This window comes from Salmo salar, chromosome ssa09, assembly GCF_905237065.1.
Source record: "Salmo salar chromosome ssa09, Ssal_v3.1, whole genome shotgun sequence".
NCBI classification, from domain to species: Eukaryota; Metazoa; Chordata; class Actinopteri; order Salmoniformes; family Salmonidae; genus Salmo; species Salmo salar.
This window is the reverse complement of record NC_059450.1, coordinates 41,833,526-41,858,195: the sequence shown is the minus strand read 5'-3', so window position 1 is coordinate 41,858,195 and position 24,670 is coordinate 41,833,526. Positions and strand designations below refer to the sequence as shown.

The 24,670-nt window shown below is 42.7% G+C and overlaps 1 protein-coding gene across 1 annotated transcript in view; it reads left to right on the top strand.

Annotated features, from left to right (window-relative positions):
• The first annotated feature begins 7,225 nt into the window (after positions 1-7,225).
• Positions 7,226-24,670, top strand: part of LOC106575145 (thyrotropin receptor) — a 36,704-nt gene continuing 19,259 nt past the window's right edge. The window contains exons 1-5 of the mRNA XM_045723680.1: positions 7,226-7,872; positions 8,539-8,610; positions 8,843-8,917; positions 13,706-13,780; positions 19,446-19,520. Of these exons, the coding sequence (XP_045579636.1) occupies positions 7,664-7,872; positions 8,539-8,610; positions 8,843-8,917; positions 13,706-13,780; positions 19,446-19,520 (506 nt within the window). The 5' untranslated portion in view covers positions 7,226-7,663. The remainder of the gene's footprint in view (positions 7,873-8,538; positions 8,611-8,842; positions 8,918-13,705; positions 13,781-19,445; positions 19,521-24,670) is intronic.

The window sequence follows — 24,670 nt, the reverse complement described above, 5'->3', positions numbered from 1 at the left end:
ATAAGATTTTTGCAACGTAAGCTTAACTTTCTGAACATTCGAGATGTGTAGTCCACTTGTGAAGCTAGCAGGACTGACTTTGTGTTAGCTAGCCAACGTTTAATTACTTCTGCGTTATGAACTAGACACGGACACGAATGATCCATTGGTAGCTTGTTGTTACCAAGTATTGGTGCTAACCGTGTGTTATAGGATGCTAGCATGCTAGTTAGCTAGTTAGATACGGCGTCATAGGACACGGTGCACTAGGTGGGTTTTCACGGAAGAATACTGTACCAAGTTATCTAGCGGAATAAACTAAGTTTGAGCCTATTCCTGGAAACATTGATCCACTGTAGTTTACATACATTTTCATTTCTAGTGGTAGCTAGAAAAGTTATATTCTAGCGTTTTAGTGTTTCAGTGAATTGTTAGTGAAGGAGGCCCTGCTCTCTCGCTTCCCCAGTTGTTTAGTTAATTTTTCATGCCAATCTCCTTTGCATTAGCGTAGCCTCTCCTGTAGCCTATCAACTATGTGTCGGTCTATCCCTGTTCTCTCCTCTCTGCACAGGCCATACAAACGCTTCACATCGCGTGGCCGCTGCCACTCTAACCTGGTGGTCCCAGTGCGCACGACCCACGTGGAGTTCCAGCCTCTGGAACTGCCGGTCTGCGGCCAACAAGGCAGAGTTCATCTCAGCCTATGCTACACTCCAGTCCCTCGACTTCTTGGCGCTGACGCTTGGCGCTGACATGATTTACCACAGAAAACACTGCTACTCCTACTGCTCTCTCCTCGTCTGACCACGTGTTCTCGCACACTCCGAGAGCATCTGGTCAGCGGGGTGGTGGCACTGGAATCCTCATCTCTCCCAAGTGGACATTCTCTCTTTCTCCCCTGACCCATCTGTCTATCTCCTCCTTTGAATTCCATGTTGTCACAATCACTAGCCCATTCAAGCTTAACATCCTTACCATTTATCGCCCTCCAGGTTCCCTTGGAGAGTTCATCAACGAGCTTGACGCCTTGATAAGTTCCTTTCCTGAGGATGGCTCACCCCTCACAGTTCTGGGTGACTTTAACCTCCCTACATCTACCTTTGACTCATTTCTCTCTGCCTCCTTCTTTCCACTCCTCTCCTCTTTTGACCTCACCCTCTCACCGTCCCCCCCTACTCACAAGGCAGGCAATACGCTTGACCTCATTTTCACTAGATGCTGTTCTTCTACTAATCTCACTGCAACTCCCCTCCAAGTCTCCGATCACTACCTTGTATCCTTTTCCCTCTCGCTCTCCTCCAACACTACTCACTCTGCCCCTACTCAGATGGTATTGCGCCGTCGCAACCTTCGCTCTCTCTCTCCTGCTACTCTCTCCTCTTCCATCCTATCATCTCTTCCCTCTGCTCAATCCTTCTCCAACCAATCTCCTGATTCTGCCTCCTTAACCCTCCTCTCTTCCCTTTCTGCATCCTTTGACTCTCTATGTCCCCTATCCTCCCGACCGGCTCGGTCCTCCCCTCCTGCTCCGTGGCTTGACGACTCATTGCGAGCTCACAGAACAGGGCTCCGGGCAGCCGAGCGGAAATGGAGGAAAACCAGCCTCCCTGCGGACATGGCATCTTTTCACTCCCTCTCTACATTTTCCTCCTCTGTTTCTGCTGCTAAAGCCACTTTCTACCACTCTAACTTCCAAGCATCTGCCTCTAACCCTAGGAAGCTCTTTGCCACCTTCTCCTCCCTCCTGAATCCTCATCCCCCTCCCCCCTCCTCCCTCTCTGCGGATGACTTCGTCAACCATTTTGAAAAGAAGGTCAATGACATCCAATCCTCGTTTGTTAAGTCAAACGACACTGCTGGTCCTGCTCACATTGCCCTACCCTATGCTTTGACCTCTTTCTCCCCTCTCTCTAAAGATGAAATCTTGCGTCTTGTGACGGCCGGCCACCCAACAACCTGCCCGCTTGACCCTATCCCCTCCTCTCTTCTCCAGACCATTTCCGGAGACCTTCTCCCTTACCTCACCTCGCTTATCAACTCATCCTTGACTGCTGGCTACGTCCCTTCCGTCTTCAAGAGAGCGAGAGTTGCACCCCTTCTCAAAAAACCTACACTCGATCCCTCCGATGTCAACAACTACAGACCAGTATCCCTTCTTTCTTTTCTCTCCAAAACTCTTGAACGTGCCATCCTTGGCCAGCTCTCCTGCTATCTCTCTCAGAATGACCTTCTCGATCCAAATCAGTCAGGTTTCAAGGCTGGTCATTCAACTGAGACTGCTCTTCTCTGTGTCACGGTGGCTCTCCGCACTGCTAAAGCTAACTCTCTCTCCTCTGCTCTCATCCTTCTAGACCTATCTGCTGCCTTTGATACTGTGAACCATCAGATCCTCCTCTCCACCCTCTCCGAGTTGGGTATCTCCGGCGCGGCTCACTCTTGGATTGCGTCCCACCTGACAGGTCGCTCCTACCAGGTGGCGTGGCGAGAATCCGTCTCCGCACCACGTGCTCTCAGCACTGGTGTCCCCCAGGGCTCAGTTCTAGGCCCTCTCCTATTCTCGCTATACACCAAGTCACTTGGCTCTGTCATATCCTCACATGGTCTCTCCTATCATTGCTACGCAGACAACACACAATTAATCTTCTCCTTTCCCCCTTCTGATAACCAGGTGGCGAATCGCATCTCTGCATGTCTGGCAGACATATCAGTGTGGATGACGGATCACCACCTCAAGCTGAACCTCGGCAAGACGGAGCTGCTCTTCCTCCCGGGGAAGGACTGCCCTTTCCATGATCTCGCCATCACGGTGGACAACTCCATTGTGTCCTCCTCCCAGAGTGCTAAGAGCCTCGGCGTCACCCTGGACAACACCCTGTCGTTCTCCGCTAACATCAAGGCGGTGTCCCGATCCTGTATGTTCATGCTATACAACATTCGCAGAGTACGACCCTGCCCGATCCTGATCAGGCCCTACACCCAAACAAGGGCACTGCGTTCATCCACCTCTGGCTTGCTGGCCCCCCTACCTCTGCGGAAGCACAGTTCCCGCTCAGCCCAGTCAAAACGGTTCGCTGCTCTGGCACCCCAATGGTGGAACAAGCTCCCTCACGACGCCAGGACAGTGGAGTCAATCACCACCTTCCGTAGACACCTGAAACCCCACCTCTTTAAGGAATACCTGGGATAGGATAAAGTAATCCTTCTAACCTCCCCCCCCCCCAAAAAAAAAAAGATATAGATGTACTATTGTAAAGTGGTTGTTCCACTGGATATCATAAGGTGAATGCACCAATTTGTAAGTCGCTCTGGATAAGAGCGTCTGCTAAATGACGTAAATGTAAATGTTCTTACATCAGCTGATGTCACAAAGTGCTGTACAGAAACCCAGCCTAAAACCCCAAACAGCAAGCAATGCAGGTGTAGAAGCACGGTGTCTCGGAAAAACTCCTTAGAAAGGCCGGAACCTAGGAAAAAATCTAGAGGAACCAGGCTATGCGGGGTGGCCAGTCCACTTCTCACTGTGCCGGGTGGAGATTATAACAGAACATGGCCAAGATGTTCAAATGTTCATAGATGACCAGCAGGATAAAATAATAATTATCACAGTGGTTGTAGAGGGTGCAACAGGTCAGCACCTTAGGAGTAAATGTCAGTTGGCTTTTCATAGCCAATCATTCAGAGTATCTCTACCGCTCCTGCTGTCTCTAGAGAGTTGAACACAGAAGGTCTGGGACAGGTAGCAAGTCCGGTGAACAGGTCAGGATTCCATAGCCGCAGGCAGAAGAGTTGAAACTGGAGCACAACCAGGTGGACTGGGGACAGCAACGAGTCCTCAGGCCAGGTAGTCCTGAGGCATTGTCCTAGTGCTCATGTCCTCCAAGAAAGAAAGAAAGAAAGAAGGAAAGAAAGAATGAAAGAAAGACAGAAAGAAAGAAAGAATTAGAGAGAGCATACTTAAATTCAAACTGGACACCGGATAAGACGGGAGAAATACTCCAGATATAACAGACTGACCCTAGCCCCCTGACACATAAACCATTGCAGTATAAATACTGGAGGCTGAGAAAGGAGGGGTCGGGAAACACTGTGGCACCGTCCGACGATACACCCGGACAGGGCCAAACAGGCAGGATATAACCCCACCCACTTTGCCAAAGCACAGCCCCCACACCACTAGAGGGATATCTTCAACCACCAACCTACTACCCTGAGACAAATCCAAGTATAGCCCACGAAGATCTCCCCCACGGTACGAACCCGAGGGGGTGCCAACCCGGACAGGAAGATCACGTCAGTGACTCAACCCACTCAAGTGACGCACCCCTCCTAGGGACGGCATGGAAGAGCACCAGTAAGCCAAACACTGTAATAGGGTTTGAGGCAGAGAATCCCAGTGAAGATAGGGGAACAACATGCTCAGAGACAACATGGCAGAGACAACATGCTCAGAATGTGATCTGTAGCTTTGAGAAAGGGGTTTCCAGAGGGGCTGGGCGGGAGCGAACGCGAAACTCAGTATTCACAGTCACAGGCTTGGCTATATTCTTGGGGTGGCAGGTAGCCTAGTGGTTAGAGTGTTGGACTAGTAACCAAAAGGTTGCAAGATCAAATCACTGAGCTGACGAGGTAAAAATCTGTCATTCTGTCCATGAACACGGCAGTTAAACCACTGTTCCTAGGCCATCATTGAAAATAAGAATTTCTTCTTAACTGACTTGCCTTGTTAAATTAAGGTAAAATATGTTTTTTTATTCTTCAAGAATCAATGGGTGCATATAATTAATAATGAATCCAAACATCGATGTAGCTACTGCAGATGGCCTGTAAATGTCTTTAACGGGGCAATAGGCAACCCAATTTAAGCAGGAGACAGTATTCTGATTATTGGCTGATGCCTACCAACCCCAAAAAATACCCACTGGGTTGACTACTTTCAAATGGTGGAAGCCCTCAATGGCAAGGTCTATTCTAAAATGTGTTAAATGCACCTGGAGCCCTCTTTCTACCTCTATGGGACAAACCAATGGCAAAACAGAATGTCACCTCGTGATATCTGGGCCCGGTTTCCCAAAAGCATCTTTCTAAGTTTATCATTAGAACCTTCATAAGAGCATCTTTAACTATCCGAGCCATTTCCCAAAACCATCTTTATTAACACTGCACTTGAAATCTCTCCTTATGCCTGCCTCAGACCACTAATAGAACAGCTAAGTGTGTACTTAGATCATCGTTTGCCCTCCCACATCAATTTACACACTAAAGACAGAATGAAGATGTTTGTGACCAATGATCCTAGAAGACTTCATATAAATAGCCTAAACGTTTTGCAATGTTATAAACAAGCAAAGCAAGGATGCATTTAAAAAAAAAAAAGGAAATCCGAAATATCCGAAATATAATAGCTAGATTATTAGGCTAAATATTGACATCACTTTCAAATACACTACATATGTGGAGACGTGCTCGTCAAACATTTCATTCCAAAATCATGGGTATTAATATGGAGTTGGTCCCCCCTTTGCTGCTTTAACAGCCTCCACTCTTCTGGAAAGGCTTTCCACTAGATGTTGGAACATTGCTGCAGGGACTTTCTTCCATTCAGCCACGAGAGCATTAGTGAGATTGGGCACTGATGTTTGGCGATTAGGCCTGGCTCGCAGGCAGCATTCCAATTCATCCCAAACGTGTTTGATGCGGTTCTGGACAGGCCAGTCAAGTTCTTCCACACTGATCTTGACAAACCATTTCTGTATGGGCCTTGCGTTGTGCACGGGGGAATTGTCATGCTGATGTCATTGTATGCTGTAGCGTTAAGATTCCCCTTCACTGGAGCTAAGGGACCTAGCCCAAACCATGAAAAACAGCCCCAGACCATTATTCCTCCTCCACCAAACTTTACAGTTGGCACTATGCATTCCGGCAGGTAGCGTTCTGCTGGCATCCACCAAACCCAGATTCGTCAGTGGGACTGCCAGATCACTCCAGAGTACGCGTTTCCATTGCTCCAGGGTCCAATGTTTTGGACCCTGGAGCTTTACACCACTCCAGTCAATGCTTGGCATTGCGCATGGTGATCTTAGGCTTGTGTGCGGAAACCCATTTCATGAAGCTCCCGACGGACAGTTCTTGTTCTGACATTACTTTCAAAGACAGTTTGGAACTCGGAAATGAGTATTGCAACCAAGGACAGACGAGTTTCACATGCTATGCTCTTTGGCAGTTGGCAGTGCCGTTCCGTTAGCTTGTATGGCCTACCACTTCGTGGCTGAGGCATTGTTGTTCCTAGACGTTTCCACTTCACAATAACAGCACTTACAGTTGACCAGGGCAGCTCTAGCAGGACAGAAATTTGACCAACTGATTCGTTGGAAAGGTGGCATCCTTTCACTGAGCTCTTCATTCATTCATTCATTCATTCATTCATTCATTCGTTCATTCAAGGCCATTCTACTGCCAATGTTTGACTATGGAGATTACATGGCTGTGTACTCAATTTTATACATCTGTCAGCAACGGGTGTGGCTGAAATAGCCGAATCCACTAATTTGATGGGACGTCCACATACTTTTGTATATATATATTGTATGTGCAATCGATAGACCAACCTAGTATTAAGTCATACGGCTACACCTGAGCCACTTCAATATTTGTTTCTATAGGGCTTATAGGCTACTATCATCTAAAAGGTCACCCATTTCACTGTAGCCTAACCAGTAGCTTAAAGGTCAACATATTAGGTTTCATGGCAACACGCAACTTGCTACTTCATGTTTAATAATTTGGTATGACTCAATTGTATAATATCTGTAGGCCTACATGAGGCTCAATTCCTGCCTGCCATTAGGCTACAACGATTTGTTGAGCAATTACGAAAACCGTTGTCATCATATTCTAGTTTTAGCTCATGTTGATATTTTCGATTTAGATTTCATTCATTCTTGCTCACAGTTTACACAAACTGAAGAAATTCAGAGTTCACATAAATCAAACATTGCATAGAAAATAGCACGAGAAAATACTTACAATACATAGCACATTGCAAACATATAGTACAGACAAATACATAACAGGCTACAGAACATTTATTCTATGTAAAAAAAAAAAAAGAATATAAAAAAAAAGATAACTTTGAATAGCTATACTCTAAAGAGCTACAGATAACTCTTTAGCCTTTATTCCAGAATCATTGTCAGCATTGGACAGCTCTTGTAACGACACAGGTTTATTTCAGTTTGTATCGAGTGCACTACGTGGTGTTTTGGGAAACGTGTGTGACGTCTACAGCCGTTATTTTGTACAATGCATCGTCATCGGGAAATCTTGCCTGGATGGTTCGTATAAATCTACAAATCTCCTGTCCCCAGATCCTACAATCTGTCCAATATTAAAATATTATTGGAACTGTATATCCCCAATAAATTACCTACAGTACCACGCACAGAAAAGTACAAATAACTCACCCTCCCCATACGGTGTGATTCAGCCATGTTCAACGCACGCAAGTTTCATATGAACGGAACGCCCCCATACCGCATCTCTATCAAATTTGACATCGATTTAACTTGGGAGTACATGTCTTCATGAGATGCTATACGGGCGAATACAACTTTAATATACCTTGACATTGGAAATTAAACTTTAATGTGCCGAATATGCGTTCATAGGCTTCACGCAATACCAAATAATGAGCGAGGATATCCATTCAGTAATATATCTGAAAATGAATCTGATTATTCGTATGTTTATACTTTTCATCGCTTCACCGGTCGATACAACTGATAACATCGACGTTTGCCCAACTTTTTGCGACTGCACCAAATGGGACATTACGAAAACAGTGTCATGCTTCGAAATTGACGTCCTACCTGCATTCCATCCCAGCACTAAAGAGTTGTAAGTACACTCGTTTCCGTATCTTTCTAGTGTTTCTTTTTACCTGCCCTGTCAGTCAGTCGAAGTGATGCTGATTTAAAGGAATAACTCAGCAAAAGAGAAGTTCACTTAATTGACATACGACGAATAATACCTGGTAGTGGGATTTAGTTTTAAACTACAGTCTGGGATTCAAGAAATCTGTTCAACTGGTGATTTGAATTGTTTATATTTACGTATTGGTTCTTATCTCATGGGTTTAACACAGCTGTCTGTTTTTATCATTACCCAACATACATAGAAGGTATTCTCATCTTGTAAATGTGTATAATCTATTATTATTATTATTATTATTATTAATCAGCTTCTATTGGATACTATGTCGACAGAACAATCCCTCTCTCTCTCTGCAGATCTACACTGACCAGTAACCATCATCCCATAGCCCCAGAATATGTTTATATTATCTATATAATGTCTATGGATGTGACAGGTCAGGCAATAGTTACTTTGTATTTGCAGATAACTAAATTAGAACAAAGAAAAAAAGCTAATGCGGTATAATAATGGGTTGCAGGGATATTATAGAGATGTGAAAACTAGAATGGATACCTTTACACGCACAACACAAATGAAATGAAAAGCACTATACAAATGCAACAGATTATCGATGTATTATCACAACAGGTGGCTTGTGGAGACAAGACTGACCTCCATATCTCAGGATGCCTTCGCCAACTTGATCAACATCTCTCACATGTAGGTTATTGTTTGTAACATATGCTACTATGTTATATCTGTAGTAGTAAAAGTATAATATCATAGAACTGAACAGCCCGTCATTGATTATCTCACTTCCATACACTTCCATAGGGCCTACAGGGGAACAGCCAGGGACGGATATAGATGTAGCTGTTTACAATGTACTACTATCCAATCTGTTCTTGCAGTGAAAAAGTTCTACATTTCCATTCTATATTTTCCCAATCAGTTACATCTCAGATGATGAAAGTCTGACGAGTCTGGAGAGACATTCCTTTCACAAGCTGCCCAAGGCTATCCACATGTAAGTACAGTAGGTTAGGCGGCCCCGCCACAGTCTCTCTTTTTTCTTCGGAAACCCATCTCTCTCTTATCTCATATATCTATCTACCTCAGTTTAGGGTTGCAGCGCATATAGAGCCTCCAATCTACCATCCAGAGTTTGTGTTTTAGCCCAACGGTATGTGGTTTGGAATTGGAGGCTCTTTTAGCCCAACCATGTGGTTTGGAATTGGAACAGGAGGTGCCTGAATCGTTGTTTAGCCTAAAAGGTTTAGACGGGGAAATATCAAATTACATGACCAAACGAGAGACTGAATAATTATTGGATGCATGCATTTACATGAATTCTCAACGGCTGGCACAGAGGCAGGGCCCGGATTACCGACCGGATTGCATGCCCCGGGGCCCCAGGTGACATCCACTGATTTTGTTATAATGTTTCAGTCACTCAGATAACATAAGAAAAAGGCATAAGCCATGTCGAAATGTGTAAATCTACAGGAAATATAAGCACATTTATCTCTCAGCCCAAAGGCAAAATGTGTAGAATTGCAGGAATTTAGTTTTAAAACAGCAAACATTTCTTTCTGCCGCCAAGAGTACGGGGTTCTAAAGAGTACGGGGTTCTAAAGATTACGGGGTTCTAAAGAGTACGGGGTTCTAAAGAGTACAGGGTTCTAAAGAGTACGGGGTTCTAAAGAGTACGGGGTTCTAAAATGTTAATGCCCAGGGCCCCAGATTTGGTTAGTCCGGCCCTGTACATAGCTGTTTTTGTTGTGGTTTGAATGGTTGCAGTCTCCCAGACAGCCACGGTAGACATGCACAGACTCTGGGTTGTGGCTTAAGGAAAGGGAAAGGGGATACCTACTCAGTTGCACAACTGACTACATTCGACTGAAATGTGTCTTCTCAAGAGGCAATATACAGCTGCTACATCCTTTTTTTGACTTCTAAGTTAATGATATGTACCCATTGATTCTTAGTGAACATAACTTATAAATGTCTCATGAGCTTAGTTCAGCTGTTGTACCCCATCAGAACCCAAAATAGAAGCTTGTTTTACCCCAATGTTTGTAAACATATTAAATGTAAACAAACACTATATAGCCTCAGAACATGGTTAAAACTATACTTTGGATATCATGGATGGTCAGTCCTTGCATCCGTAGCTCTGTCTATGAATTTGAGAGTGTTTACATTTCTCTAGCCCCATCCTTCAGCTTTTTACCAAAACAGGGGCGAGGATTACTGATCCAACCCAATCTTTTCTCTTCCTGGGTGATTATGATTACATTCCAGTTTGGTAGAAATGTGTTTGGCACTGGCAACATGGTAACATAGAACATGGTAACATGGTAACATAGAACATGGTAACATGGTAACATAGAACATAGTAACATGGTAACATAGAACATGGTAACATGCTAACATAGAACATGGTGACATGGTAACATAGAACATGGTAACATAGAACATTTTAACATGGTAACATAGAACATGGTAACATAGAACATGGTAAAATAGAACATGGTAACACAGAACAGGGTGACATGGTAACATAGTACATGGTAACATAGAACATTTTAACATGGTAACATAGAACATGGTAACATAGAACATGGTAACATAGAACATTTTAACATGGTAACATAGAACATGGTAACATAGAACATGGTAAAATAGAACATGGTAACACAGAACAGGGTGACATGGTAACATAGTACATGGTAACATAGAACATGGTGACATAGAACATGGTAACATAGAACATGGTAACATGGTAACATAGAACATGGTAACATGGAAATGTGGTAACATGGTAACATAGAACATGATAACATGGTGACATGGTAACATAGAACATGGTAACATAAAACATGGTAACATGGCAACATAGAAAATGGTAACATGGCAACATGGCAACATGGTAACATAGAACATGGCAACATGGTAACATAGAACATGGTAACATGGTAACATGGCAACATGGTAATATGGTAACATAGAACATGGTAACATGGTAACTTGGTAACATGGCAACATGGTAACATGGTAACTTGGTAACATGGCAACATGGTAACATGGTAACATAGAACATGGTAACATAGAACATGGCAAAAAGGCAACATAGAACATGGTAACATCGCAACATAGAACATGGTAACATAGAACATGGTAACATAGAACATGGTGACATGGTAACATAGAACATGGTAACATGGTAACATTGAACATAGAACATGGTAACATAGAACATGGTAACAAGGTAACATAGAACATGGTAACATGGTAACATAGAACATGGTAACATAGAACATGGTAACATGGTAACATTGAACATAGAACATGGTAACATGGTAACAAGGTAACATAGAACATGGTAACATGGTAACATAGAACATGGTAACGTGGTAACATAGAACATGGTAACATGGTAACATGGTAACATAGAACATGGTAACGTGGTAACATAGAACATGGTTACATGGTAACATAGTACATGGTAACATAGTAACATTGAACATAGAACATGGTAACATTGCACATGGTAACATAGAACATGGTAACATGGTCACATAGAACATGGTAACATGGTCAAATAGAACATGGTAACATGGTAACATAGAACATGGTGACATGGTAACATGGTAACATAGAACATGGTAACATGGAAATGTGGTTACATGGTAACATAGAACATTGTAACATGGTGACATGATAACATGGTAACATAGAACATGGTAACATAAAACATGGTAACATGGCAACATGGTAGCATAGAACATGGTAACATGGCGACATGGTAACATTGAACATGGTAACATGGCAACAAGGTAACATTGAACATGGTAACATGGCAACAAGGTAACATAGAACATGGTAACATAGAACATGACAACATGGTAACATAGAAAATGGTAACATGGCAACATGGTAACATAGAACATGGTAACATAAAACATGGTAACATGGCAACATGGTAGCATAGAACATGGTAACATGGCGACATGGTAACATTGAACATGGTAACATTGCACATGGTAACATAGAACATGGTAACATGGTAACATAGACCATGGTAACATAGAACGTGGTAACATAGAACATGGTAACGTGGTAACATAGAACATGGTAACATGGTAACATAGAACATGGTAACATAGTACATGGTAACGTGGTAACATAGAACATGGTTACATGGTAACATAGAACATGGTAACATAGTAACATAGAACATGGTAACATTGCACATGGTAACATTGCACATGGTAACATGTAACATGGTAACATAGAACATGGTAATGTGGTAACATAGAACATGGTTACATGGTAACATAGAACATGGTAACATAGTAACATTGAACATAGAACATGGTAACATTGCACATGGTAACATAGAACATGGTAAAATAGAACATGGTAACGTGGTAACATAGAACATGGTAACAAGGTAACATGTTCTATGTTACCACATTACCATGTTCTATGTTACCATGTTCTATGTTACCATGTTCTATGTTACCACGTTGCCATGTTCTATGTTACCATGTTCTATGTTACCACGTTACCATGTTCTATGTTACCACGTTACCATGTTCTATGTTACCATGTTCTATGTTACCACATTACCATGTTCTATGTTACCATGTTCTATGTTACCATGTTCTTTGTTACCATGTTACCATGTTTTATGTTACCATGTTCTATGTTACCTCGTTACCATGTTCTATGTTACCATGTTACCATGTTCTATGTTACCATGTGCAATGTTACCATGTTCTATGTTCAATGTTACCATGTTCTATGTTACCATGTAACCATGTTCTATGTTACCACGTTACCATGTTCTATGTCACCATGTTCTATGTTACCATGTGCAATGTTACCATGTTCTATGTTCAATGTTACTATGTTACCATGTTCTATGTTACCATGTAACCATGTTCTATGTTACCATGTTCTATGTTACCATGTTCTATGTTACCACGTTACCATGTTCTATGTTACCATGTTCTATGTTACCACGTTACCATGTTCTATGTTACCATGTTCTATGTTACCACGTTACCATGTTCTATGTTACCATGTTCTATGTTACCATGTTCTATGTTACCACATTACCATGTTCTATGTTACCATGTTCTATGTTACCATGTTCTTTGTTACCATGCTCTATGTTACCATGTTCTATGTTACCTCGTTACCATGTTCTATGTTACCATGTTCTATGTTACCATGTTACCATGTTCTATGTTACCATGTGCAATGTTACCATGTTCTATGTTCAATGTTACCATGTTCTATGTTACCATGTAACCATGTTCCTTGTTACCACGTTACCATGTTCTATGTTACCATGTGCAATGTTACCATGTTCTATGTTCAATGTTACCATGTTACCATGTTCTATGTTACCATGTAACCATGTTCTATGTTACCATGTTCTATGTTACCACGTTACCATGTTCTATGTTACCATGTTCTATGTTACCATGTTCTATGTTACCTTGTTACCATGTTCTATGTTACCATGTTCTATGTTCAATGTTACCATGTTCTATGTTACCACGTTACCATGTTCTATGTTACCATGTTACCATGGTAACATAGAACATGGTAACATGGTAACATAGAACATGGTAACATAGTAACATTATGGACATTTTGGACTGTGTGATGTGGTGTTGGTTGTTGTTCAATTGTGTGCGCATCACATTCATTTGCTGTGTGTGTGTGTGTGTGTGTGTGTGTGTGTGTGTGTGTGTGTGTGTGTGTGTGTGTGTGTGTGTGTGTGTGTGTTTTGTCACAGAGAAATAAGGAGTATCAGGAGCCTGTCTTACATTGACCCAGAGGCATTCAAGGACCTCACAAACTTAAAGTACCTGTAAGTGGGGGAAATTATTTCATTTAATTTATTTACCCTTATTTTACCAGGTAAGTTGACTAAGAATCTATTTTGATGCAACCATTAACTGTCATGGCAGCTTCGGACCTTATTCACATAAAAAAATGTTTGACGTTCATCATTTTTTATGGGGTAAGAATCAATGTGCTGCCATGCATAAACCCTGCAGATCGAAAACCGCTTCACACCGCAACGATTATTATTTGTATTTGGATACTCGTAAAAAACATTGTAGTCTGTGATGGTTTTTAAAAAGACCCAACCGTTTATCAGCTACCCACACCAGCTGTTTATGGTAGAACATTCTGCTGTGAATAAGGTCCATTACCCCTTAAGAAAGATGCAAACCACCTCTGCTACAATAGAAGTCAAGTAAAAACTCAGGTGCTTCCATAAAAGTCAAGTAAAAACTTCCACACGTGTTCAAGAAAAGGAAGAAGCAGAGAACTGTGTTATGGCTAAAATAATCAATGGTCCAGTCACTTAGTGAATGTCTCCCAGGAGCCCTTTCAGCGATGAAGTGTTGTCTTGTTCATGTTGGTATTCTCCTGTCCTTTTAGAGGACGATGCATTAGTTTCAGGCTTCACTTAGGCTACCTAATTTATAATCATTTTATTTAATCATTTATGCCATTTAGCAGACACTTTTATCCCAAGCAACTTACTTTCATGTGCGCACCATGCTCCATGCTCTACCAACTGAGCTACCTGGTCCCATGGTTGTCTTGGCAGCACCTCTATACATAAAGTAAATTATACTTTATCATATATAATTTACCGGTTAGTATAAGTGGCTGAATGACAAATTGTTGATTATAGTGGTGTGCAGGAATTCTTGGAACGCTGCAATTACTTCAGGTTTTTTTCGTTAAAGGGGTACTCCTGATGACATCATAGATGTAACTTTTCTTAGGATCTTTTCATCAAATCACATCAAATTGTATTTGTCACATGCTTTGTAAACAAAAGGTGTAGACTCACAGTGAAATGCTTACTTACGGTTGCCTGGCTAAACAAACTCCTACGCCACGCTCACAGACATTAGTTTCTTATCCGCAATGAGTCTGGATCTGAGTACCTCCCCGACAATATCTAGAATGGAAATCCATTCTAGACCGTCTGATTGGTCCCAGAAACCGATGGGATGGGCCAGAGCCAAAACGTACGTGGGTGAAACACTGTTTTAGAAATGTGTCATTGGCTTTGATACTCTAATTGGTTAGAAATGATCCAATCGCTGATGACTTTGTTTTGTACAACCATAGAGATCCTATTCAATTACTCATTATTAGTATTCTAATTCCTAATTCTATGTGTACAACGCCCCTTATTCTGACGTCACCACAAACAACTTAAATGACGTCAGCCTCAGACTGAAGTATTTAGCGGATGATAGTGCAGCAGATTAATTCAGTTTGAGTCGTCAGGCAATACGGGTCCCCTTCCAACAACGCAGAGTTAAAGATAAAGATGAAACAAATAAAAATAGAAACACCAGGAATAAATACACAGTGAATAACAATAACGAAAATAAAATGGCTATATACAGGAAGTACCAGGTAATAACATGGCTATATACAGGGAGTACCAGGTAATAACATGGCTATGTACAGGGAGTACCAGGTAATAACATGGCTATATATATAGGGAGTACCAGGTAATAACATGGCTATATACAGGGAGTACCAGGTAATAACATGGTTATATACAGGAAGTACCAGGTAATAACATGGCTATATACAGGGAGTACCAGGTAATAACATGGCTATGTACAGGGAGTACCAGGTAATAACATGGCTATATATATAGGGAGTACCAGGTAATAACATGGCTATATACAGGGAGTACCAGGTAATAACATGGCTATATACAGGGAGTACCAGGTAATAACATGGCTATATACAGGGAGTACCAGTACTGAGATGATGTGCAGGTATACGAATGCTTAGCAGGACAGGAAAATTGTCTAATTCACACACTTATCAAGAGCACATCCCTGGTCATCCCTACTGCCTCTGATCTGGCAGACTCACTAAACACAAATGCTTCGTTTGTAAATTATGTCTGACTGTTGAACTGTGTCCCTGGCTATCCGTAAATTTAAAAAAACAAGAAACTCATGCCGTCTGGTTTGCTTAATATAAGGAAATAGAAATTATTTATACTTTTACATTTGATAATTAAGTATATTTAAAACCAAATACTTTGACTTTTTCTAAAGTAGTATTTTACTGGGTGACTTTCACTTTTACTTGAGTCATTTTCCTTCAAGGTATCTTTGCGTTTACTCAAGTACGACAATTGGGTACTTTTTCCACCACTGCGAGTCAATGTGCAGGGATACGAGGTAATACCATGGCTATATACAGTGAGTACCAGTACCGAGTCGATGTGCAGGGATATGAGGTAATAACATGGTAATATACAGGGAGTACCAGTACTGAGTCAATGTGCAGGGGTACGAGGTAATAACATGACTATATACATGCAGTGGTGGAAAAAGTACCCAATTGTCATACTTCAGTAAAAGTAAAGATACCTTAATAGAAAATGACTCAAGTACCGTAAAAGTCGTCCAGTAAAATACTACATGAGTCAAAAGTCTAAAAGTATTTGGTTTTAAATATACTTAAGTATCAAAAGTAAAAGTACAAGTATAAATCATATCAACTTCCTTATATTAAACAAACCAGACGGCACCATTGTCTAGTTTCTATTTATTTACAGATAGCCAAGGGAACACTACAACACTCAGACATCATTTACAGATAGCCAGGGGCACACTCCAACAGTCAGACATAATTTACAAACAAAGCATGTGTTTAGTGAGTCTGCCAGATCAGAGGCAATAGGGATGACCAGGGATGTTCTCTTGATACGTGTGTGAATTAGACCCCTTTCCTGTCCTGCTAAACCTTCAAAATGTAACAAGTACTTTTGCGTGTCAGGGAAAATGTAAGTAGTAAAAAGTACATTATTTTCTTCAGGAATGTAGTGACATAAAAGTTAAAGTTGTAAAAAATATGAATAGTAAAGTACAAATACCCCCAAAAATATCTTAAGTAGTACTTGAAATTATTTTTACTTAATTACTTTACACCACTGTATACAGGGAGTACTAGTGCCGAGTTGATGTGCAGGGGTACGAGGTAATTAAGGAAGATATGTAAATATAGGTGGCAACAGGATTGACAATAGACTGAGCTATAGCAGCAGCATACATTGCCTTGCAAAAGTATTCACCCCTCTTGGCGTTTTTCCTATTTTGTTGCATTACAACCTGTAATTTAAATTGATTTTTATTTGGATTTCATGTAATGGACATACACAAAATAGTCAAAATTGGTGAAGTGAAATGAAAAAAAGACTTTTTTTTTAAAAAATCATAAAAAAACAAAAACGGAAAAGTGGTGCTTCTGTATGTATTCACCCCCTTTGCTATGAAGCCCCTAAATAAGATCTGGTGCAACCAATTACCTTTAGAAGTCACATAATTAATTAAATACCGTCCACCTGTGTGCAATCTAAGTGTCACATGATCTGTCACATGATCTCAGTATATATACATCTGTTCTGAAAGGTCCCAGAGTCAGCAACACTACCAAGCAAGCGGCACCATGAAGACCAAGGAGCTCTCCAAACAGGTCAGGGACAAAGTTGTGGAGAAGTACAGATCAGGGTTGGGTTATAAAAAAAATAACAGAAACTTTGAAAATCCCACGGAGCACCATTAAATCCATTACTAAAAAGTGGAAAGAATATGACGCAACAAACCTGCCAAGAGAAGGCCGCCCACCAAAACTCATGGACCAGGCTAGGAGGGCATTAATCAGAGAGGCAACAAAGAGACCAAAGATAACCCTGAAGGAGCTGCAAAGCTCCACAGTGGAGATTGGAGTATCTGTCCATAGGACCACTTTAAGCCGTACACTCCACAGGGCTGGGCTTTAGGGAGGAGTGGCCAGAAAAAAGCCATTGCTTAAAGAAAAAAATAAGCAAACACGTTTGGTGTTCGCCAAAAGGCATGTGGAAGACTCCCCAGCATATGGAAGAAGGTACTCTTGTCAGATGAGACAAAAAAATTGCTTATTGGACATCAAGGAAAACACTAAGTCTGGCACAAACCCAACACCTCTCATCACCCTGAGAACACCATCCCCACAGTGAAGCATGGTGGTGGCAGCATCATGCTGTGGAGATGTTTTTCATTGGCAGGGACTGGGAAACTGGTCAGAATTGAAGGATTGATGGATGGCGCTAAATACAAGGAAATTCTTGAGGGAAACCTGTTTCAGTCTTCCAGAGATTTGAGACTGGGACGGAGGTTCACCTTCCAGCAGGACAATGACCCTAAGCATACTGCTAAAGAAACACTCGAGTGGTTTAAGGGGAAACATTTAATTGTCTTGAATGGCCAAGTCAAAGCCCAGACTTCAATCCAATTGAGAATCTGTGGTATGACTTAAAGATTGCTGTACACCAGCAGGAGCTCATCCAACTTGAAGGAGCTGGAGCAGTTTTGAATTGAAGAATGGGCAAAATCCCAGTGGCTTGAAGTACCAAGCTGATAGAGATATATCCCAAGAGACTTGTAGCTGTAATTGCTGCAAAAAGGTGTCTCTACAAAGTATTGACTTTGGAGGGTGAATAGTTATGAACGCTCAAGTTTTCAGTTTCTTTGTCTTATGTCTTGTTTGTTTCACAATAAGAAATATATTCCATCTTCAAAGTGGTTTGCATGTTGTGTAAATCAAATGATACAAACCCCCCCAAAAATCAATTTTAATTCCAGGTTGTAAGGCAACATAATAGGAAAAATGCCAAGGGAGGTGAATACTTTTGCAAGGCACTGTATGTGGTGAATGTTGTGTGTGTGTGTGTGTGTGTGTGTGTGTGTGTGTGTGTGTGTGTGTGTGTGTGTGTGTGTTTGTCACAGAGAAATAAGGAGTATCAGGAGCCTGTCTTACATTGACCCAGAGGCATTCAAGGACCTCACAAACTTAAAGTACCTGTAAGTGGGGGAAATTATTTCATTTAATTTATTTACCCTTATTTTACCAGGTAAGTTGACTAAGAATCTATTTTGATGCAACCATTAACTGTCATGGCAGCTTCGGACCTTATTCACATAAAAAAATGTAAGTATGTGTGATAGTATGGGTAGAGACCAGTGTGTGTGCGTAGAGTCAGTGCAAGGGAGTTTGTTAAATAAAATGTTGTTTCGCAGTCTTGTCGTTTTTTTTTTTTTTTACCATATTTTTTGTACATAATGTAGACAATCACTTTTTTTTATCGATGGAGAAACTGGGTATATGGTGCTAGAGATAATTAATGTGAAGTTATTAGCTTGAGCTTGCATGCCCAGTTAGGTGGATTTTAGCCAATCACAGATGTTGATCAATTAGCTCAGTTGGTAAGTCATTAGCAGAGTTACGTGTGCATGGTGCTCGTTTGTAAATAAACCCTGCCGTGTCACTCCAAGACCTTGGTCATACCTGTAGGGTTGACTCACAGAACACTAGATAAAACCCTAGAATGGAAATTGTCATCCGGGCGACTACACCACGGCCATCTTGGTTTATATTGGATCTCTATGGGTAGCCTAGCCCTGATGGAGACTGATACAGTATTTGTTCCACTGCAGGGGTATCTTCAACACTGGCCTGCCCTCCTTCCCTGCTCTGGGCCAGATCCGTTCCAGCCAGGACGACTTCATCTTGTAAGTGTTTGGTCCTTTCGGCTGAGCTTTTCTATTATATCACCCCCACACCACCACCCCAATTATCATCACCACCACCACGACCACCACCACCACCATCACCACCACCAATATCACCACCATCACCACCACCATCACCACCATCATCACCACCAATACCATCATCACCACCACCACCATCAACACCACCACCACCAGTACCATCACCATCATCACCACCATCATTACCACCAATACCATCCTCACCATCATCACCACCATCATCACCACCATCACCATCATCACCACCATCATCACCACCAATACCATCATCATCACCACCATCATCACCTTAACCATCATCACCACCAATACCATCACCATCATCACCACCATCACCATCATCACCACCAATACCATCATCACCATCACCACCATCATCACCACCCCCATCATCACCACTCCCATCATTACCACCATCACAACCACCACCCCCACCACCATCACCACCATCACCCCCCCAATCATCATCACTACCATCACAACCACCATCACCACCACCACCACCCCATCATCACAACCACCACCAACCCCACCACCAACACAACCACCAATACCAACCCCACCACCACAACCCCATCATCACCGCCACCACCCCATCATCACCGCCACCATCCCCATCATCACCACTACCACACCCATCATCACCGCCATCCCCCCCACCAACACCATCACCACCTCCATCATCACCACCACCGTCTCCCCCATGATCACCACCACCACCAACCCCAACATCCCCACCCCCAACATCACCACCATCGTCACCATCACCACCAACCCCAACATGACTGCCACCATCCCCATCATCACCACCACCATCCCCATCATCCCCATCATCACCACCACCACCCCCATCATCACCGCCGTCACCCCCATCAAAACCACCCCATCATCCCCACCACCACCCCATCATCACCACCACCACCACCCCCATCATCACTGCCATCACCCCCATCAACACCATCCCCATCATCACCACCACCCCCATCACCACCACCACCACCACGCTTTCAGTAGAACATGACTCAAATGTTCTGTCCTTGCTAACATAAGAAATGAAAGGGAAAAATATCAACACATAATCTTCTCCATTGAGAAAAACTGCCCAAATGGACATTTAATTGCCCAGCCTTTGTGCGCTGTTTTTTCCCTTAATGTGAATGGCTGTCTGTCTATCTGTCTCTCTCTGTGTGTGTGTGTGTGTGTGTGTGTGTGTGTGTGTGTGTGTGTGTGTGTGTGTGTGTGTGTGTGTGTGTGTGTCTGTGTGTGTGTGTGGTGTGTGTGTGTGTGTGTGTGGTGTGTGTGTGAACCGCATGCAGACAGAGATAGGTAGAGTTCTGCGATGAGACAAATGATGGGGATCAGAAGAAAGGGTTATTTATAGGAAATGAATTATCAATAAAAGGTATCATCTTGTTATTATTAGACTATAGTCCCCATTACTAACAGTATGGTCCCCATCACCTAACAGTACGGTCCCCATCACCTAACAGTGCGGTCCCCATCACCTAACATTATGGTCCCCATCACCTAACAGTATGGTCCCCATCATCTAACAGTATGGTCCCCATCATCTAACAGTATGGTCCCCATCACCTAACAGTATGGTCCCCATCACCTAACAGTATGGTCCCCATCACTAACAGCTTAGTCCCCATCACCTAACAGTATGGTCACCATCACCTAACAGTATGGTCCCCATCACTAACAGCTTAGTCTCCATCACCTAACAGTATGGTCCCCATCACATAACAGTATGGTCCCCATCACCTAACAATATGGTCCCCATCACCTAACAGTATGGTCCCCATCACCTAACAGTATGGTCCCCATCACCTAACAGCATAGTCCCCATCACCTAACAGTATGGTCCCCATCACCTAACAGTATAGTCCCCATCACTAACATTATGGTCCCCATCACCTAACATTATGGTCCCCATCACCTAACAGCATAGTCCCCATCACCTAACAGTATAGTCCCCATAACTAACATTATGGTCCCCATCACCTAACAATATGGTCCCCATCACCTAACAGTATAGTCCCCATCACCTAACAGTATAGTCCCCATCACCTAACAGTATGGTCCCCATCACCTAACAGCATAGTCCCCATCACCTAACAGTATGGTCCCCATCACCTAACAGTATGGTCCCCATCACCTAACATTATGGTCCCCATCACCTAACAGCATAGTCCCCATCACCTAACAGTATAGTCCCCATAACTAACATTATGGTCCCCATCACCTAACAATATGGTCCCCATCACCTAACAGTATAGTCCCCATCACCTAACAGTATGGTCCCCATCACCTAACAGTATGGTCCCCATCACCTAACAGTATGGTCCCCATCACCTAACATTATGGTCCCCATCACCTAACATTATGGTCCCCATCACCTAACAGTATGGTCCCCATCACCTAACAGTATAGTCCCCATCACCTAACAGTATGGTCACCATCACCTAACAGTATGGTCCCCATCATCTAACTGTATAGTCCCCATCATCTAACATTATGGTCCCCATCACCGAACAGTATGGTCCCCATCACCTAACAGTATGGTCCCCATCACCTAACAGTATGGTCCCCATCACCTTACAGCATAGTCCCCATCACCTAACAGCTTAGTCCCCATCACCTAACAGTATGGTCCCCATCACCTAACATTATGGTCCCCATCACCTAATAGTATGGTCCCCATCACCTAACAGTATGGTCCCCATCACCTAACAGTATAGTCCCCATCACCTAACAGTATAGTCCCCATCACCTAACAATATAGTCCCCATCACCTAACATTAAGGTCCCCATCACCTAACAGCATAGTCCCCATCACCTAACAGTATGGTCCCCATCACCTAACAGTATGGTCCCCATCACCTAACAGTATAGTCCCCATCACCTAACAGTATAGTCCCCATCACCTAACAGTATGGTCCCCATCACCTTACAGCATAGTCCCCATCACCTAACAGTATAGTCCCCATCACCTAACAGTATGGTCCCCATCACCTAACATTATGGTCCCCATCACCTAACAGTATGGTCCCCATCACCTAACAGTATGGTCCCCATCACCTAACAGTATGGTCCCCATCACCTAACAGTATAGTCCCCATCACCTAACAGTATAGTCCCCATCACCTAACATTAAGGTCCCCATCACCTAACAGCATAGTCCCCATCACCTAACAGTATAGTCCCCATCACCTAACAGTATAGTCCCCATCACCTAACAGTATGGTCCCCATCACCTAACATTATGGTCCCCATCACCTAACAGTATAGTCCCCATCACCTAACAGTATGGTCCCCATCCGTGTGAAGTTTTAGATTCAAGATCGGGATAGGAGATGGCAGGATCATCAGTCCACAGTAATGGGCAGTACAGGAATAGTTATAAACTGAGGGGGGGGGGTCGAAATACTGTATGGGGGTTGTAGAAATACTGTATGGGGGTGTAGAAATACTGTGTGGGGGGATGTAGAAATACTGTATGGGGTGTAGAAATACTGTATGGGGGGATGTAGAAATACTGTATGGGGGGATGTAGAAATACTGTATGGGGGGATGTAGAAATACTGCATGGGGTGTAGAAATACTGTATGGGGGGGATGTAGAAATACTGTATGGGGTGTAGAAATACTGTATGGGGGGGATGTAGAAATACTGTATGGGGGGATGTAGAAATACTGTATGGGGGATGTAGAAATACTGTATGGGGGTGTAGAAATACTGTATGGGGGATGTAGAAATACTGTATGGGGTGTAGAAATACTGTATGGGGTGTAGAAATACTGTATGGGGGGATGTATAAATACTGTATGGGGGTGTATAAATACTGTATGGGGGTGTAGAAATACTGTATGGGGGGTGTCGAAATACTGTATGGGGGGATGTAGAAATACTGTATGGGAGGATGTAGAAATACTGTATGGGGGTGTAGAAATACTGTATGGGGGGGTGTAGAAATACTGTATGGGGGGATGTAGAAATACTGTATGGGGGGGATGTAGAAATACTGTATGGGGGTGTAGAAATACTGTATGGGGGGGATATAGAAATACTGTATGGGGGTGTTGAAATACTGTATGGGGGGATGTAGAAATACTGTATGGGGTGTAGAAATACTGTATGGGGGGGATGTAGAAATACTGTATGGGGTGTAGAAATACTGTATGGGGGGATGTAGAAATACTGTATGGGGTGTAGAAATACTGTATGCGGGGGATGTAGAAATACTGTATGGGGGGATGTAGAAATACTGTATGGGGGTGTAGAAATACTGTATGGGGGGATATAGAAATACTGTATGGGGGGATGTAGAAATACTGTATGGGGGTGTAGAAATACTGTATGGGGGGTTGTAGAAATACTGTATGGGGGGATGTAGAAATACTGTATGGGGGGATGTAGAAATACTGTATGGGGGTGTAGAAATACTGTATGGGGGTGTAGAAATACTGTATGGGGGGGTGTAGAAATACTGTATGTCATGTGTGGAGCATTTTTTTTAAACAAATTAACTGTGTAGGCCTAATATAGTGGATTTAATACAAATCGAAAAAAAAAAATAATGGTAATTTCCCCCCTCCCCTTCCTTCGGCTCACTCTCGCTCCTCACTCAAGTTATAGCCGGTCACTAATTTACGTCAGTGAATGTTGCAGCGTCTTGTTGCAGCCAAGGACCCATCACTAACATTAAAGACATTTCAAAGAAAGAGTAATGTTTTAACAAAATGTATTACAGTTGTCTTTGGCATGAAGGAACCGAGTACGCAGCAGCGGTTTAATCAAGTAACAGCGCCCTGAAGCGCCGTAGCTAGCTGTTCTAATACCAACAACGTTGCCGGTCAAGCCTAATTGTTCCTTCGAAATGCACTCGGAGACAATTGCACATGTCCATATCATGAGTTCATCTGACTGAGTAAGTATAAGAGGGCTGCCTTCATTGCCAAAATCTGGTAATGTGTTTGTTATCAGCTGTGTGTGCAGGGCAGGCTACTGTCTTGTGATTAGTGAGCAGCAGCCAAACAGAGCAGTTGCTATGGTTACTCACTATTCTGTCAGGGTCTGCCGGTTTTGATTAGCATCTTGCTAGC